General features: G+C 39.0%; 1 protein-coding gene across 1 annotated transcript in view; it reads right to left on the bottom strand.

Moving 5' to 3' along the window:
• Positions 1–5,254: 5,254 nt before the first annotated feature.
• The window catches only part of SGCG (sarcoglycan, gamma (35kDa dystrophin-associated glycoprotein)), a 78,463-nt gene continuing 66,872 nt past the window's right edge, over positions 5,255–16,845 (bottom strand). The window contains exons 6-7 of the mRNA XM_006894109.1: positions 7,774–7,897; positions 5,255–5,428 (exon numbers count right to left, since the gene is read on the bottom strand). Of these exons, the coding sequence (XP_006894171.1) occupies positions 5,255–5,428; positions 7,774–7,897 (298 nt within the window). The remainder of the gene's footprint in view (positions 5,429–7,773; positions 7,898–16,845) is intronic.

Genomic DNA, 16,845 nt, shown 5'->3' with positions numbered 1-16,845 from the left:
AATCAAATCCATGAAGAAATGTTCAAAATCCCTAGCTCTAAGAGAGATGTAAATCAAAACAACTATGATATATCATCTCACCCCAGTAAGAATCACAAAATTTAACAGAACAGCAAACAACAAATGCTGGTGAGATTGCAGAGGAACAGGAACCCTTATTCACTCTTTGTGGGAGTGTCAAATGGTGCAACCACTATGGAAGGCAGTATGGTGCTTTCTCAGGAAGTTGCAAATAGAGATACTATTTGACCCAGCAATTCCTCTACTGGGAATATACCATAAAGAAACCATAACTGACACCCAGGAAGATATATGCACACCCATGTTTATCGTGGCATTGTTCACAATAGCAAAGAGTTGGAAAAAACCTAGGTGCCCATCAACAAACAAATGGATAGAGAAGCTGTGGTATATTCACACAATGGAATACTATGCTGCATTGAAAAACAAGGAATTCATGCAATATTAAAAATGGGTGACCCTGGAGAACATTATGCTGAGTGAAATACCTCAGTCACAAAAGGACAAATGCTGTATAGTGCCACTGTTGTAGAACAGGAATGACATCAGGATTGGGGTGAGACTGAAAAATTGGATAAATTATGTATACTGCATTGAAACAGATGAGGGAGAGAACAGTTTAAAAGTGGCATGTGATTGGTTATTATGGTCATGACAAGAGTCCAGAATGAAGATTGCATGGTGGAGTGCACTGGGCGGTGGGGGTGCAGGGGTGGATTGTATACCAGTGAAAGAATTTTTATTTTACTTTTTGAAGAGAAGAGCTAACTGGTGGGGAGGGGTGGGCAGGGAGAAAAATGCAACAATGAATTAATGGAAATAGAAAATCTATCTAAACGTTCATTAAAATTAATAAAAAAATAAGAATGAGAACAAATATATATCTCTTCTAGTCAGTTGTCCAGATAGCTGTCTTCCAAATTTCTTGACATAGATTGGTGAGCGTATTCAGGGCTGCATTTGTTGTTTGGAGCATGTCAGTTGCTATCTCATCAATTCCTGGGGTCTTATTTTTTTGCCAATGCTTTCAATGCAGGTTAAACATCTTCCTTTATCACCATCTGTTCTTATCATATGCTACTTCTTGAATTATTTCGAGAGTGTTGACAAATTCTTTTTTGTACAGTGACTCCAGTTGTATTCATAATTATTGACCTCAAGCCTTCAACTATGCTATGTTGGATAACGTGTTTAAGAAAATAGACTACAATGCATTTTTAAATACAATCTGTGTTGAACTTTTAATTTGAACAATTGTAAATCCCTTATTTATCTGGAGGATAACTATTAATAATAGCATTTTTCGTTGTTTTTATTGAAATAATTTTTTTAAATTTTACACTGATTTACTTACAAAGCTTATATACATTGTTTTTCATACCAGATCTCTCTCTTTGCCCACTCCTCCTTCGCCCATCAAATTGTATGACCCCGTGATTAACCACCACCACACCCCCACTCATCTTCACCCCTCTGCTCTCACCCTCCCCTCCATGGATCCTTATACACATTCTACAATAATGGTCTTATGCAGTATTTGTCCTTATGGGACTGAGTTCACTTAGCATAATGCTCTCCAGTCCCTCCCAAGTTAGGTTGTGATTTACAAAATCATTGCTCCTGCATGCTGCATAGTATTCCATGGTATAAATGTACCGTAATTTTAAAATCCATATGATTGTAGTTAGACATCTGGGCTGTTTCCATGTTCTTGGGATGATGAATAATGTTGCTGTGAACATTGGTTTACAAATCTCTGTGCTTCAGTTTTTATATTCTCAGAGTATATTCCAAGCAGTGGAATACCTGGGTCATGTAGAATTTCTCTGTTCAGCTTTTTGAGGAAATGCCAAACTGTTTTCCAGAGTGGTTGTACCATTTTACAATGCCACCAACATTGTATAAGAGTTCCTATCTCACTACATCTGCTCCAACATTTATTACTTGCTGTCCTGTTAAACTTTGCAACTGCTACTGGAGTGAGATGTTATCTCACTGTGGTTTTGATTTACATCTCTCTTATTGCCAGTGACTTTGAGCATTTCATGTGTCTGTTGGCTACTGAATGTCTTCCGCTGTGAAAGTTCTTTCCATGTCTTTTGCCCATTTTGTAATTGTGTTATCAGTCTTTTTCTGGTGAAGGCTGTGTAGAATTCTGTAAACTTTTGATAAGACCCTTGTCTGAAATGGTATTATCAATTATATTTTCCCAGTCAGTAGGAGGTTTTCTATTTACTCTGTTGGGAAAAGTTTTTGATGCACTCAGAGAGTTAATCTTTAGAAGGTCCCATTCATCACTTTTATCCTTTACAGATTTTGCATTTCTAGCTCATATTAGCTTTTTAAATTTGTTCCCCTACAGTAAGGAAAAGAGAAAACCTGCAAAAAACTAAGCCTTTTATTCAAAAGATTCTATTCTCCATTTTCTCTTCTTAGTACTTTACCATTTCAGCACCATCATTTTTACATGCCCTGTAAGGACCAAGTTAACTCTCTAAACCAAGTTAACCAAGTAAATATTCTGTGGTACCTTATGTTGTATCAACTGGGATTTAACGCATCATTTCACGCAGCTAAAATAATTGAATGATAGAATGAATGTGATGAAACAAATGAGAAGAAACATATAAAACCAACTGCCAATGATTTCATTCCTATCCATAATGACCATCTAATCTAATGGGTATGAGACCAATAGTCAACATCATGACAGATGGAGAAAGGATTGAAGTTGTCAATGATTTCATCTTGCTTGGATCAACAATCCATACCTTTGGTAGCAGTAGTCTGGAGAACAGGAGAATTATTGTCCTGTGTAAGTCTGCTGTCAGGGACCTCTCCAAAATGCTTAAGAGCAATGATGTCATTTTGAAGAGTAAGGTGCACCTGATTCAGGCCATGATCTTATCAATCACCTACCTACATCAGAGAGCTGAACAATGAAATTAATAAGGATGACTGAAGAAGACCTGATGTCTTTGAGTTGTGGTGCTGGAGAAGAGTACTGAATACTCCGTGAACTGCCAAAAGAACAAACAGATATGTCTTGGGAAAAGTGCAGAGTGCTGCTTGGAAGCAAAGATGGCAAAGCTTCATCTTTTATATTTTGGACATATAGCTAGGCAATGCTATTTCTTGGAAAACGATATCATGCTTGGAAAGATGGAAGGTCAGAAAGGGAGAGGAAGACTTCTTTTTTTTTTTTACAGATGTAGCATGTTATTTATTTGGCATTTTGACTCAAAAAAGACATACCAGATTCCTGCATCAGGAGGGCAAGAAAAATGATAAAGAAGAAAAATTTCTATTTTATGTTAATATCTATTTTCCATACCACATTTGTATTAACCCAAAGTGGTTCTAAGAGAGGAAGACTTCTAATGAGATGGATTGATATGGTGATTGACCTGGTTACTTCAGCAATGCACTCTAATGTGTCAGAAATTATGAGAATGGCACACAATAGGGCAGGATTCAGATTGGCTGTTCATAGGGTCGCTATGAGTTGTACTTGACGGCACCTAATAACAACAATAATTGGGTTTCTGAGGCTATTATCCTTATGGGAGGAACTACCTATTTTCTTCTTTTGTTGCAGCTAGTGGATCTGTCAGCACAACACACAATGCCACCAGAGCTCCTTAGCAGAAACAGTCTATTTCAATCAGAATGTTACAGTAAGACATATTCATTAATTTTAAAAGTCAAGAGCTAATGGAAAAGTTGCTTAGCAATTTATCATCTGAGAGTAACGAACCCCTTTTGAAAGTTAGGAGTAATTAAAGCTGGGCTTGCCTTTCACTACTTACGAGGCACTATGTTTATAATTTGAAATTTTCAGGGTTTGTGCATCTTCACAATTTAGAAACTGAGAAGTTGTTACAGCTGGGCTATGCTGCTACGTAAACACCATATGAAAACAGCCTTAAAAAGGAAAAGTTGACTTTTCTACCATCTCTTGCTCTAAAACTGCAGAACATAAATATGAATGTAAGTTTATAGATAAAGATATATCTTATTATTAAAAGGTGGCAACGCTGTTGGTCTGCTGCCTCTTGTGCTTTTTGAGGATTCTGAGTTCTAATAACTGGATCCAAAGCAAAAAAAAAAACCATGTAAAGATTGCCACTTCTGCTTTCATAGGCTTGTCCAGCTGGAAATTTGCAGCTACTTATACAACCAATTAGCACAAAATAGTCACTTCAGAAGCTCTGAAAGTCTGGTTCTAGAAAGTTAAATTGAAATAGTTTTGACTTTTGTGAGAGGCCAGTACAGAGGCAGCGCAGTTAGGACCTCACCTCTTAACAGCCATTTGATCTGGTTGATGACAAACCCCTTTTAGGCTTCAGTTTCTTCATTTGTCCAAGACTATGGCCATATCTACACAACCTTCACATAGATTGTTGATACAAGACAGTTGTTTTTCCAAAGTGAAGAGGATTATGCAAATTTAAAGATTACGATGATTAGGCTTCATTTCAGTAGATACTTGGTGACTTGTCTGATCCAAGCCTTTGTAGACTCACCAATACCTTGGGGGAAGAATACTATCTATTTCAAAATGTTGTTGTGAGGATTAAAGAAAGGAAACACATTCTGTGAAGTCTGTGGAAAAATATAGGTTGATTTATTGCTCACTGATGATAAAGAAGGTGTGACTGAGTTTGTGTAACTTACTCTTTTGATTGTGTAAATTAGATAAACTGCAAGGTGCAGTCAAAACCCGAATATTTTCTCCTGAAAGCTGATGAATTTCTATTACTTTCTGTTTGAACTAACTCAGCCTCGAGTGATTGAATGCAAACACTTTAGAGGGCAGGCTCTGAAGTGCAGGAGTCTTATCAGCGACATTTGATGGGAGTTAGATATTGAGAGATGGCCTCATAAATTAGTTCCACACAGCAATTCAACATGTACAAAAAAGAAAAGTCACAATTTATTCACTGTTCTGATGAAGATTTATCAGAATGTGGACCAAACACATTCTCTGGACACTCCATTTGTTTAACCCCACTTGCCTTTTGGAAACCATGGCATCCTGTGGCACTATTTTTGCTGGTGCATTTTTATTTGATTTCCTTTTAAAAGTGGGTGCCACTACTCTCCAGACACAATCTCAGTCTTACAGGGTGTAAACATGGTACAACTGCTTGTCAAGCCAAAAGTCTCACAGTTGAGGGCATGAAAGCTCTCTAAAAGTCAGGCTGGGTATTCTGTGAAGGATGCAGATGGTTTAGAGACAGACGAGGCTGTTTTCCTGGCACGTGGTGCCCACATCAGCCACAGACAGGTAAAGCTTCCCATCTGGACAAACACAGATTTCATAGAGCCCTTCTGAGCTGCCAGAGGGACCTCCAGTCGCCTGAGCCAACTTGGGCAAACACAAGGTTTCAGCATCCAGCACAAGCTGTATGGGAGAAAACGAGATGGGGTGTTAGAAAAGGAAGGATGATCGCAAATGTCAAGCCTATGCCTGTGTTTTCTTTCTAATAGGAAATCAAATAGACACTTGAACTTTAACTCATCATTATCCTATTATTTCGTAGACAAATTCTAATTTTACATCTAGGGAAGGATGTAATAATTGCCTCTTCAAATTGGAGGAGATCCCAATTTCTTTTTCCCTATTGTGCTGGTCCAGCAAGGAAAAATGGATTAATGAGAAGACACGTTTTGATTTTATACTTTGTGTGTTAATAAGCCTGGACTGTGTCTCAAATCTCATAGATGCCAAAAACACCTGTCAGTCTTACTTGGCCAAAGCAGGAGCATTCTTCTTTGATTGCTCACATTTATCTCTTTCTGCATATGAATTTATGCAAATAAACTTTTCCTCCCCATTAGGATAAAGTACAAGCCATAGAAATGCATTTCTTTGGCTAATTTAATTTTGAGTGTTGGAATGTATCTGGAGTTTATCTTCCAATGAAAGGTAATTGTATTCTTCCTATTAGCTATTGGCTATTTCCCTGACTTTTAAAATATTACTTAAAACTCTGTTGCCTTCTCATAGCAGGAGATACTGAAAGAAACAGTAGACATGCAACCTAAAACGAGTGAAAATGAAATAAAAGGGACTAGATTTTTTAAATTTTTTTGGTCATATAATAATATATGTGGTCCTTGACAGCAAGGTTGGACATTTTATTTTACATAACCTCTATCCATGAATTCCAATCTTTTTAAAGGTTGGTATTTGCAGTGTTTATTTGCTCCTAGTGTTAGGATTGTCTCTGTAACCCTGCTACGGAGGGCAGCAGGTAGGACAGTATTAGCAACATTACACACTAAGGTTTACTCTGTGTGGTCTGGTACGTGGTCAGCAGGTAAAATGGTATTTTTAAGAAACAGAGTCTGTATTAGTTACAATCCAGTACTTTCAGTTCATCTATTTCTTATTCACATTTCTTTCTTAAGCTTTGACTTTCTATACTGGGCTCTATGTGCAGTTCAAGGAATCCTGATGGTTTCGCATGTTGTAAGTTGGGCTGCTGATCAAAAGGTCAACTGTTTGAGTCCATGAGGCACTTCATGGAAGAGAGATGAGAGAGTCTCCTCCTGTACAGATATATAGCCTCAGAAACCTCTTTGCAGGGTCATTGTTAGAATCTACTGAACAGGAGTGGGTATTTGGCTTTAGTCATAAGAAATTCAGTAATCTAGTCTATGTAGGTTGAGACGGGTGGTGGGAGGAATGGCTTAAGAGAAAGGACTCAAGAAGGGAGAAGAATCCCTGATAATGAGTAGGTGTTGGATTGACTGAATGTTTGATAGACTTTTTAAAACAAAATTGAAGTGAAATTTATGTAAGAAAATTAACAATTTTAAAGTGAACCACTCAATGATTAATTGGTTCCTCTCCCCTCCCCCTCCCCCAGTTATTTTTCTACTCTTCAGCACACTTTAATAGCTGGTAATCCACATACTGCTTCGTTGCTACTGCCCTATCTTGGCTGGACAGTGGCTGGTGGAGGACCTGGCATCTGCTTGTTTTGTGGAGGGTCTGGGGATTGTCACAACTGAGATGTGTCTCAGAGAAGTTGGGGATTTGTTATGCTTTTCCTTGAACTAAGACCACACACACACACACACACACACACACACACACACACACACTCTCTCTCACCCCACCAAACACTGGCCGGATAAACAGTACAGACCACAAAACTCCTTAGAAATTGCTATCAAGATGAAGGTATTTAAAAGAAAACTCATAGACTAACACTTTATTTGGAGTGCATATTATACATATAAAAATCACAAGAGCTGGGCAAAGAAAAGATATATGGTCAGTTGCTTGTCTAAGTCTATAATGGGATATCAAATGTGTGGAGTCTAGCTCCTATGCCAAACCCTTGGTTTTCTCCCGGCATGTTTACCAATATTCTTATTGTGCATGACTCTCTGGCTCACTGAACTGGAGTATTTTCCTCTTTCTACTGAAGAAGGTTCCACGTAGTGACAGCCAGGCAGAACGAAGTCATCAGTGTTAAAGTAGAAAGTGTTTTCAAAGAAAGCCAAAGACCATTTAGCATGAAAGAGAACAAGGAAAGTGAAAAGAAATCTCTTTAGAACCTGATGACTTCATTTGTTAGTATTTGTGTTGTCAAGTCGCATATTAATTTTACCTTTGAGAAAAATACCAGACTTTGAGAGTCTATAGAGGAAGATGGTGACCCTAAACTGAATGTCCAGACATCTTAATGGACATGACACTCACGAGTGTCCTCAGGAATTATAGTGGGAGCCTACCATCCCATCGCTGCTATGCAATCTGATATCCTTTTGAGAGAGGCCCTCCATCTTCCCAGCACGCGCTCTGATATGAACACCTCTGGGGGCATCCATGCTGAGACTCCGGGTGGGGGATTCTAACCTGAGAAGAGAGAAGAAAAAAAAATTCATTAAGCTCTCCAAGAATAGCTGGGAGTGAACCTAGACAGCACACAGTGTCCGCATTGAATCTTCACACCACCTCTAAATGTTAGTGCTCTGAACATTGCCCATTGCTAAATCCACAGGTAACGTTGAGTGAAGAGAGAAACTTCTCATCCAGTGAAGCTCATTAAGGCATCACTTCCAGGAGGAGATTAGAGAAATCCTGTGTCTGCATTGTCTCAGCTGGCGTGGTGAAGCACTCACACTAGACCTTCTGCACTTAAAATGAGAAGCAAAGGACACTGGTGACCAGCTCTTTGGAGCTATTTTTGTTGTTAAATTCCCCCTCCCCTGAAACAGACCTGTTTGGGAAAAAAGATTTAAGGACAATATATTTGCTACCTTTTCATGAAATAGAATATACCTTGGCCGTTAGGCTTTCTTTGCATTTCCCCCTTTCCATTTAGGAAGATGACAATACAAACATGCATAAGCTAAGCACTGAGTTGCCAACTGAAAAGATGGAGATTTCAAATCACTGGGTGGCTCTTGGGAAGGAAAGACTGGTGATGTGCTCCTATAAGGATTAAAAGTTCAAGGTCCCTGCCATCAAGTTGGTTTTGACTCAGTGACACCCCCCCTTCACACACACACCCACTGGGATTCTGAGGATGTAAACTGTAAAAGGAGAGATTGCCCATCCTCCCACCCTGTAAACCCCTTTGGGGATGGTTCCACTCCGTTGCACATGAGTGACTCTGAGTCAGAATAAACTCTCTGAGTGGCACCTAGCATCAGCAAAGGGAAGATGCAGAAGTTTCTTTGGGAGAAACTGAACTGATAGAGGCCACTGACAGGATGGAAGTTGGCCTCGGGTGGTTTTATTTCCCTAAAATTTGTCCAAATCCCACTGTGGTTAAACCAACTAAACCCAGAAACCAAATCCAAGTCATGTGTACTGTCATTAACTTGATTCCAACTCATGGCTGAATTACTGAGGTTATAAATTTCTCCAGGAGGGGACAGCCCATCTTTCTTCTGCTGAGCTGCTGGGGAGTTTGAACCACTGATCTTTCACTTAGCAGCCAGATTTGTTTAGCACTGTGCTGACAGCACAGGGCATACATGGTGGGCCACAGGTGGAGAAGGCATGGCGCACCTTCCCCCCAAAGAATGGATAAAGGGAGGAGGAGCAAACTTGGGAGCTAAACAGAAGAAAGGCTGAATAAAGTTGTCAGACAACTTTATTTATGAAAGAAATTTATTTATTTCTTTAAGTACATTTATAAATGCATAAATGATCTGCCAGGGATGAAGGCTATTGTGGTGGGTCCAGAAGGCACAAATAAAAACATCATTTCACTTTCTAATTTCTAATTTGATGACTCAGATACAAAAAAGAAGTAACTAAAGATAAATCAGAATACTATCTTGCATCATTTAGCAACTCTTGAGCTTTTAATATTCAACCTTTAACTTTATCCTAAAGATACACAAGAAGAATTTTAGATTAGAGATGGATTTCCTAGTCAACACCCCACACTAAATGAGGGGGCCAACTATGTCTTATCCTTAGGGTGAAGGATAAGAAGAATGGCATTTTCTCACTGCTTATAAAATGAAGGAGTGGTAGGTGGTATAAATGGGGATGCTAAGGAAACAGAAGAGAAGCACAGTGATTTATTGTCCAGATATCAGCCAGGGAAAGCCATAGGGCACATGATTCTGCTGATACACAGGATCCTCCATGAGTTGAAAATGATGACTCGGCACCTGGTTCTAAAGGGGAAAGGGAAGGCTGATGCTCTCCCCTTTTGAAGCAAAGGTCCCCTTCCATTTCTTGGTCCTTTATAAAACCTCTCCAGCAGCCAGATGGAATGATTAAACAATCTCCTGCCAACCAAGAGATTGGCAGTTCAAATCCTTCTCTAGGTAACCAAGAAGACAGGCCCAGTGATATACTTCAAAAAGATGATTTGCCTTAAAACCCTTTGCTGTTGCTGTTATGTACCTTTGAGTCAGGGCAAACTCATAGCTGACCCTCCAGTGAGTTTTCAGAGACAGTAAATCATATGAGAGGAGACTGTCCATCTTTCTCCTGCAGAGCAGCTGGTGCTTTTGAGCCATGGGTCTTTTTGGGTTGGCACTAGGCCACCACAGCTCCCTTAAAATCCTATGGAACAGTTTCACTAAGGACCTGTGGGGTCTCAATGAATCTGAATCAACTCAGCAGCAGCTAACAAAAACAGCAACAAAAGCATCAACAGAGATTTACCTAATTCCTGAGCCTCATTGTCCCTTGCACTACAATACAGCAGAAGATAGGTATCAAGGGTTTCCTGATAACTTGTGGGTTTACCTGAGAACTGTAACCACTTATTCTCTCTAGGTGGCACAGTCAGTAATACGTTGCACTGCTAACCAAAAGGTTGTGTGTCCCAGGCTGTTCTAACCCACTAGTCACTTAGGGAGAAAGATGGGCAGCCTTGGAAAGCCGGTGGAGGTGCTATGAGTTGGAATTGACTCCATGGCAGTGTGGCTGAGTTCGAGGAGGTAAGAAGTAGCGCTGGTGGTGTAGTGCATTGGTATTGAGGGTCTGAATCCACCAGCTGCTCCGAAGGAGAAAAATGGGCAGTCTGCTCCTATCAGGTTTTGCAGCCTCAGAAACCTGATTGAGAGGGGGTAAAAGCTGGTAATTACTTGATTTTGGTTTTAGGAGATAACAGAATATTTGAGCAACTTCCCATGGAGTAACTGATGCCTTCAGGTTGACAGAGCAAGAGCAACTAACTCCTTGCCACTAAAACCACCAAAGCCCCCTACAAATTACGTGAGCACATTTTGATTCTTAAAGCAAGACTAGAATGTTACCTAAGTAAAAACCAGACCCACCACCATCGATTCTGACTCATGGTGACCTTCGATCAGATTTCCAAGGTGACAAATCTTTATGGGAGGAAACTGCTTACATTCTTCCCTTAAAGGTGGATTTGAACTGCAAACCTTTCAGTTAAAATTCAGAACTTCAATGCACTATGATACCAGAGTAAGCCTAATAAAAACAGCACACTGAAGGGAAAGGCAGTATTCATTAAGATAATCAGCACAATATCTCTAAAGAAAGGGAAAATACAGAGAGATATGGAAGGATAAACAGAAATGAGGTACGAAACAAAATGTATGATTGTATAGTAGGTATTGAAATTTTGTTACGGAACTAAATATGTATGTGTTCTTGAATGAAAAATCAATTTCTTTTGTAAACTTTGACTTAAGTCACAATAAAAAAGACAGATAAGAATTAAAATAGAGGCCAATAGAATTTATTCAATTAGATGCACATATAATATTTTATATAGATAAAATATTAGGAAACAATTCAACATCACATTATATATCTAGATAAAATATGAAGAATGAGACATGGCATTGTGGACAATGCACAGTGGACAAGTAGGACTTATTCGAGGAGTGCAAGGTTGGTTTGTGAACTCTGTGTTGATACATGCCTGCTGCCTCCAAATTACAACCAGCGGCAAGCATGCTGGGATGAGACCTCTACCCGCCAGTGTCACTAGGTTATGCGCACAAGCACTTTACAATGTTCTAGCAAACGAAACTGTTATTATCTACAGACACTGAATGGCAGACACAGGAACAGATTACTGATAGAAAGCCAATTTAACAAGAAGAACAGATTTGAGATAAACAAGTCCCCTCCACCTTATAGATACCCCATCATAAGAGAGGAACCTACTTATGTCTAAAGGATGTGTACTTGCTCTTCCCCTACAAGCCAGTCCATTTCTGAATCATTCAACAACTCTGCTTGACTCAGAGAACCAACTCAGAGGTGACCCTTCAGTGAGTCTTCAGAAGCTGTAAATTGCATGGGAGGAGATTGCTCACTTTCTCCTACAAAGCAGATGGTGAGTTTGGCCCTCTAGATAGGTGTGGATTAGCAGTGTAAGTCTTTACAGAGCTCATGTGTTAAAAAAAGGGCACAAACCCTGGTGACAATTTAAATCATTGAAATGTTTATATTCATGGATTTATGTTCTTTGCTATTTCTTTTCTTCCTTCTTTAGATTTCTTCGATGCCTTTTACCTTTTCCAGCAAATATTTAGTTCAGTGTTTTTTAGTCTTTCCTTTTGCAAATAAAATCATTGCAAATAAGGCATATATCTTCCTCTGAACAACACTTCATTTGTGCTCAACATTTTAACAGGTTTATTGTCATTTAGTCACAAATATTTAAACATTTCCTCTGACTCATAGGTTCCTTAGATAATTTTTTAATTTCCAAACTATATTTTTCATTATCTTTTTACTGTTGTTAGGTGCTGATAAATGAATTTCAACTCATAGTGACCTTGGATGATAGAGTTGAATTGCCTCACAGAGGGCTGGGGTTTGTGATTTGTTTTTTTAAATTGATTTACTCACAGAATTCTTTTACACGGTGTTTCACACTAGTCTTCATTAACATTGTGTTTCATACAATCATTTCCATGCATTATGTTTTATAAAATCAATCACCATTGGACTTTGCCCATCATTATCTTTATAGGTCCCCAGCAGATCCTTCCCATTTCCTTCCCTCCCTCTCTCCACCCAACAAATTGTGTAAACCTGAGGTGTTGCCCCTACCTACCCTTACCCCACTGCTCCCCTCCTTTATCCCTTGGGTTCCTATACATGTTTTACTAGTTATCTTTCTATTTTTTCAATAATAGTCTTATGCAGTATTTGTCCTTATGAGGCTGAGTTAGTTAACTCAGCGTAATGCTTTCCAATATCTCCCAAGTTATGTACTATTCTTATTAGACCATTGCTCCTGCGTGCTGCATAGTATTCCATTGTGTGAATGTACCACAATTTCTCAGTCCATTCAGCAAAGCACTTCTGAAAAACAAAAATGAAGAGGGAGGCATAGCACTCCCTACATTAAAACCTATTACACAGTGGTAGTAACCAAAACAGCATGGTACTAGCACAGTGTCAGGCACATAGACCAACGGAACAAAATAAGAAACCTGGAAATGGACCTCTCTGTCTATGGTCAACTGATATTTGACAAGGAAATAAACCCTATAAAATGGGAAAATAACAATCTCTTCAACAAATGGTGCTGGCAAAGCTGGACTGATGCCTGTAGAAAGTTGAACCAGGATCCATATCTCACACCACACACACAAATTAACTCAAGGTGCATCAAAGACCTAGGAGGAAAATCTGAAACCATAAGATTCATAAGAGATAAACTGGGATCAAGCTTAGAAGGCCTAGTCTGTGGTATAAAGAGACTGCCAAATACAGCCAGAAATGCACAATTTAGAGAGGATAAAATCGATGAATGGACCTTCTAAAGATTAAATCCTCATGTCCATATAAACCTTTTCCAATAGGATGAAAAGAAACTCTACTGACTGGAAAAAAATTTGGCAAAATATTTCAGACAAGTGTCTCATAAGAAAAGTTTACAGAGTAGTCTTGGACCTCCAGAAGACAGAGTAATAAACCAATTACCAAATGGGCAAGACATGGAAAAACTTTTCAAAGAGGAAGACATTTGAATGGTCAACAGACACATGAAGATATGCTGCAAATCACTGGTAATAGGAGAGATACAAATAAAAACCACAATGAGATACCATCTCACCACAGTAGCAGTGGCAAAGTTTAGCAGGAAAGAAGCAATAAATGTTGGAGTGATGGGAAATCTCACACACTTTTGGTGGGATAGTAAAATGATACAACCACTGGGGAAGACAGTTTTAGTTTCTTCAAAAAGTTGAACTTAGAAACTCCATATGATCCAGCTATTCTACTACTAGAAATACAGCCCATGGAAATTAGAATTAGACACAATTGGAAATCTGTACACCAATGTTCATAGCAGCATTATTCACTATTGCAAGAACATGGAGACAGTGCAAATTTCTAACTACAACAGATTTTAATCTTCATAGGATGGAGCTCTCCTGGCCTGGCTCATGGGGTGCTGTGCTGATAACCCAAAAGCAGTGTTTCTCTGCCAGGTTGGATCCACCAGCTGTTCTATGGGAGAAAGATGGGCAATCTCCTCCTATGCAATTTTCAGCCTCCAAAAAACCTACTGGAGGACCAGTTATGAGTAGGTTCCAACATGACAGCAATGAGAGAGAAGAGTATTTTTACAAGAGCAGATTGCCTTGTCCTTTCTCCCTTAAAGCAGCTGGTAAATATGAATCATAGACTTTTAACTTACCAGTGTGTCACTAGAGGATATAAAGAACTTTTCAACCACAGAATTATGTTCAGAGAACATATTCCTTACTTTGGATTTGTTTTGGAATTCAGAATTTTGGTCACAAACTGTGACCTGTATGTTTAATTTTTTTAAATTCCCTATGGAACTTAGAGATATTTTCCTTTTATGTAGCATCATAGATGGACAATTTCTGTGACTGCTGGCACTAAAAATAATGAATACATATCCATACTCCCCCCCCTTTTCTGTAGAATTCCATGTAGATACCTGTTATGTCTGGTCCAATAATTGTATAGTTCTTTTTCTATATTCTTAATTTATTTTTGGTTGCTTGAACTATCCAGTATTAGGAGAAATACAGTAAGTCCTGCAACTATGATGTTGAATTTGTCCATTTCTTCTTCTCCTGCTAGGTTTCACTTTACATATACGAGGGTTTACATTCTTAAAGCTTATCACCTCATATGCATTGGAAAGCTGGACAGTGAATAAAGATGAATGAAGAAGAACTGCTGTTTTGAATTATGTTGTTGGTAAAGAATCTTGAGTGTACTGTGGAATACCAGGAGAATGAACACATCTGAATTGGAAGAAATAGAGACAGAGTGCACTTTAGAAGCGAGGATGATAAAACTTTATCTTGCATAACTTTGGGCGTATTATCAGGCAGGGCCAGCCATGGGAGAAAGACTTCATGCTTGGAAAAATGTAGAAGGCCAACAAAAAAGAGGAAGACTATCAACAAGATGGATTGACACAGTGCCTGCAACATTGTCAAAGTTGTTCCTTTGTCTGAGCTCATAGTACAAGAATTTGCTGAGTCATAACTGACTCAGTGGCATCTAACAACAGTGAGAGTGAAATGATAACTCACTGTGCTCTTGATTTGCATCTCTCTGATGACTAATGCACACTGAATATCTTTTCATGTGTTTGGTCACCATTTTTTAAATATCCCCCTTGGTGAAGTGTCTGTTCAAGCCCTTTGTGCATATTATGATTGGGTTACTTATCTTTCTGTTGCTACCTTTTTGAAGTATTGCATATATATTTGTGTGTATATGTATTATACTTCTATGTAAAATATGTAACTTATTATTAACTATATACAACTTATATTGGAGAAAATGAAACCAGCGTGCTCCTTAGAAGCAAGGATGGTGAAATGTTATCTTACATATTTTGAGCTTGTTGCTAGGAGGGATCAGGCCTTGGAGAAGGACGTCATGCTTAGAAAGACGGAGGGTCAGTTCAGGAGGCAACGACCCTCAACAAGATGAATTGACACACTGACTATAGCAAAAGGCTTAAGTATGTCAGAAATTATGAGAATGGCACAGGATAGACAAGGTTGAAATCTGTTCTTCATAGGGTTTCTATGAGTTGCAGCTTATTCTACAGCACATATCAACACACACACACATACACATACACACACACATTTAGTTACTACATTCTTACTAGCTATACTTCTTAGTTGATATTTTTCCATTGGAGAGTTGGCTTTTACAGTCGGGTTTTTTCAACATTTTAATGAGGCCCTGACCCTCCTCTCCCCTTTCCTGAACAGAGAGAGCAGCAGCCAGGGGAAGCTTGTTTCAGGCCACACTGTGGTCTACAAGGACAATTATAAACTTTAGAGGAGGCAAGCAGCACTCAGGCGAGATTTCCACAGAGCTGCACTGCAGTGTAGAGAGACTAGAAAGGACTTTATGAAAGATGAGCTTTCTCACTGTATCAGACCAGAAAGGACTCCTTGGAGAAAGGGAATCCTTTATGTCTGCAACTAATCCATAACATCATAAAGATGTTACATCATAACTTTCAAACATCATAAACTTTCAACAGCCTACTCAAACACAAAATAAATAGCCTAACACATAGCAAGAGCTATGTCAAGAAAGCAGCAGGCAGCTTCAAACATTGTGGGAAATACAAAGTAAGCCTTCTCCTAAAAAAAAAATAGAGCATTTTGGAGATGGAGACATTAAAAAGGTGTAGAGGGAGGCATAGAGATAGGAAGTGTGTAGATTCCATAGGATATTGGATCTTAGTTAGCGATACTTTTCCATAAGATGAAGTCATGAAAACAAAGGCAACTAATAGAATAAAGAGGGTGGTGTGGCTCATTAAAATTCTCTCCTTTCATCCCAGTCAATGGAACTCTGGTGGTTTATTGATTAGGAGTTGTGCTTTCAACTCAAAGGCACACGTTTTGGGTCTACTAGCTGTTCTGTGGGAGAAAGGTAGGTACTCTCTTCCCATGCAATATACTATTTCTGAACACTTAATAGAGGGTCAGCTATGAGTTAGTTACAACTTAACAGTATGTAACAAACAACAACAAATCCCAGCCAATACTTCTCAAGTGAGGTCACCACAGTCGGTCAGTGTTTGCTGTCATGATATTGAACAAGTTCTAGTGGAGCTTCTTAACTAAGTCTAGGAAGAAAGACCAGGTAATCTCCTGAAAAAAATCAGCCAATGAAAATGAATGGATCTCAGTGATCTGATTTCTGTTGTGTATGGTGTCTCTAGGATGGATGGTGAAGAGATTGAGATTGTTCACAGCTTCAGTTTGCTTGGCCCCACGGTCAACACTCTTGGCACCAGTAGCCAGGAAATCAAAAAACGTATTGTGATGGGAAAGTCTGCGGTTAGGGACCTCTCTAAAGTACTCAAGAGCAACGGT

Source organism: Elephantulus edwardii, unplaced genomic scaffold (assembly GCF_000299155.1).
Source record: "Elephantulus edwardii isolate Elephantulus edwardi_28Jun2011 unplaced genomic scaffold, EleEdw1.0 scaffold00135, whole genome shotgun sequence".
NCBI classification, from domain to species: Eukaryota; Metazoa; Chordata; class Mammalia; order Macroscelidea; family Macroscelididae; genus Elephantulus; species Elephantulus edwardii.
The sequence above is the reverse complement of the archived record's forward strand: the minus strand, read 5'-3'. Positions and strand labels throughout refer to the sequence as shown.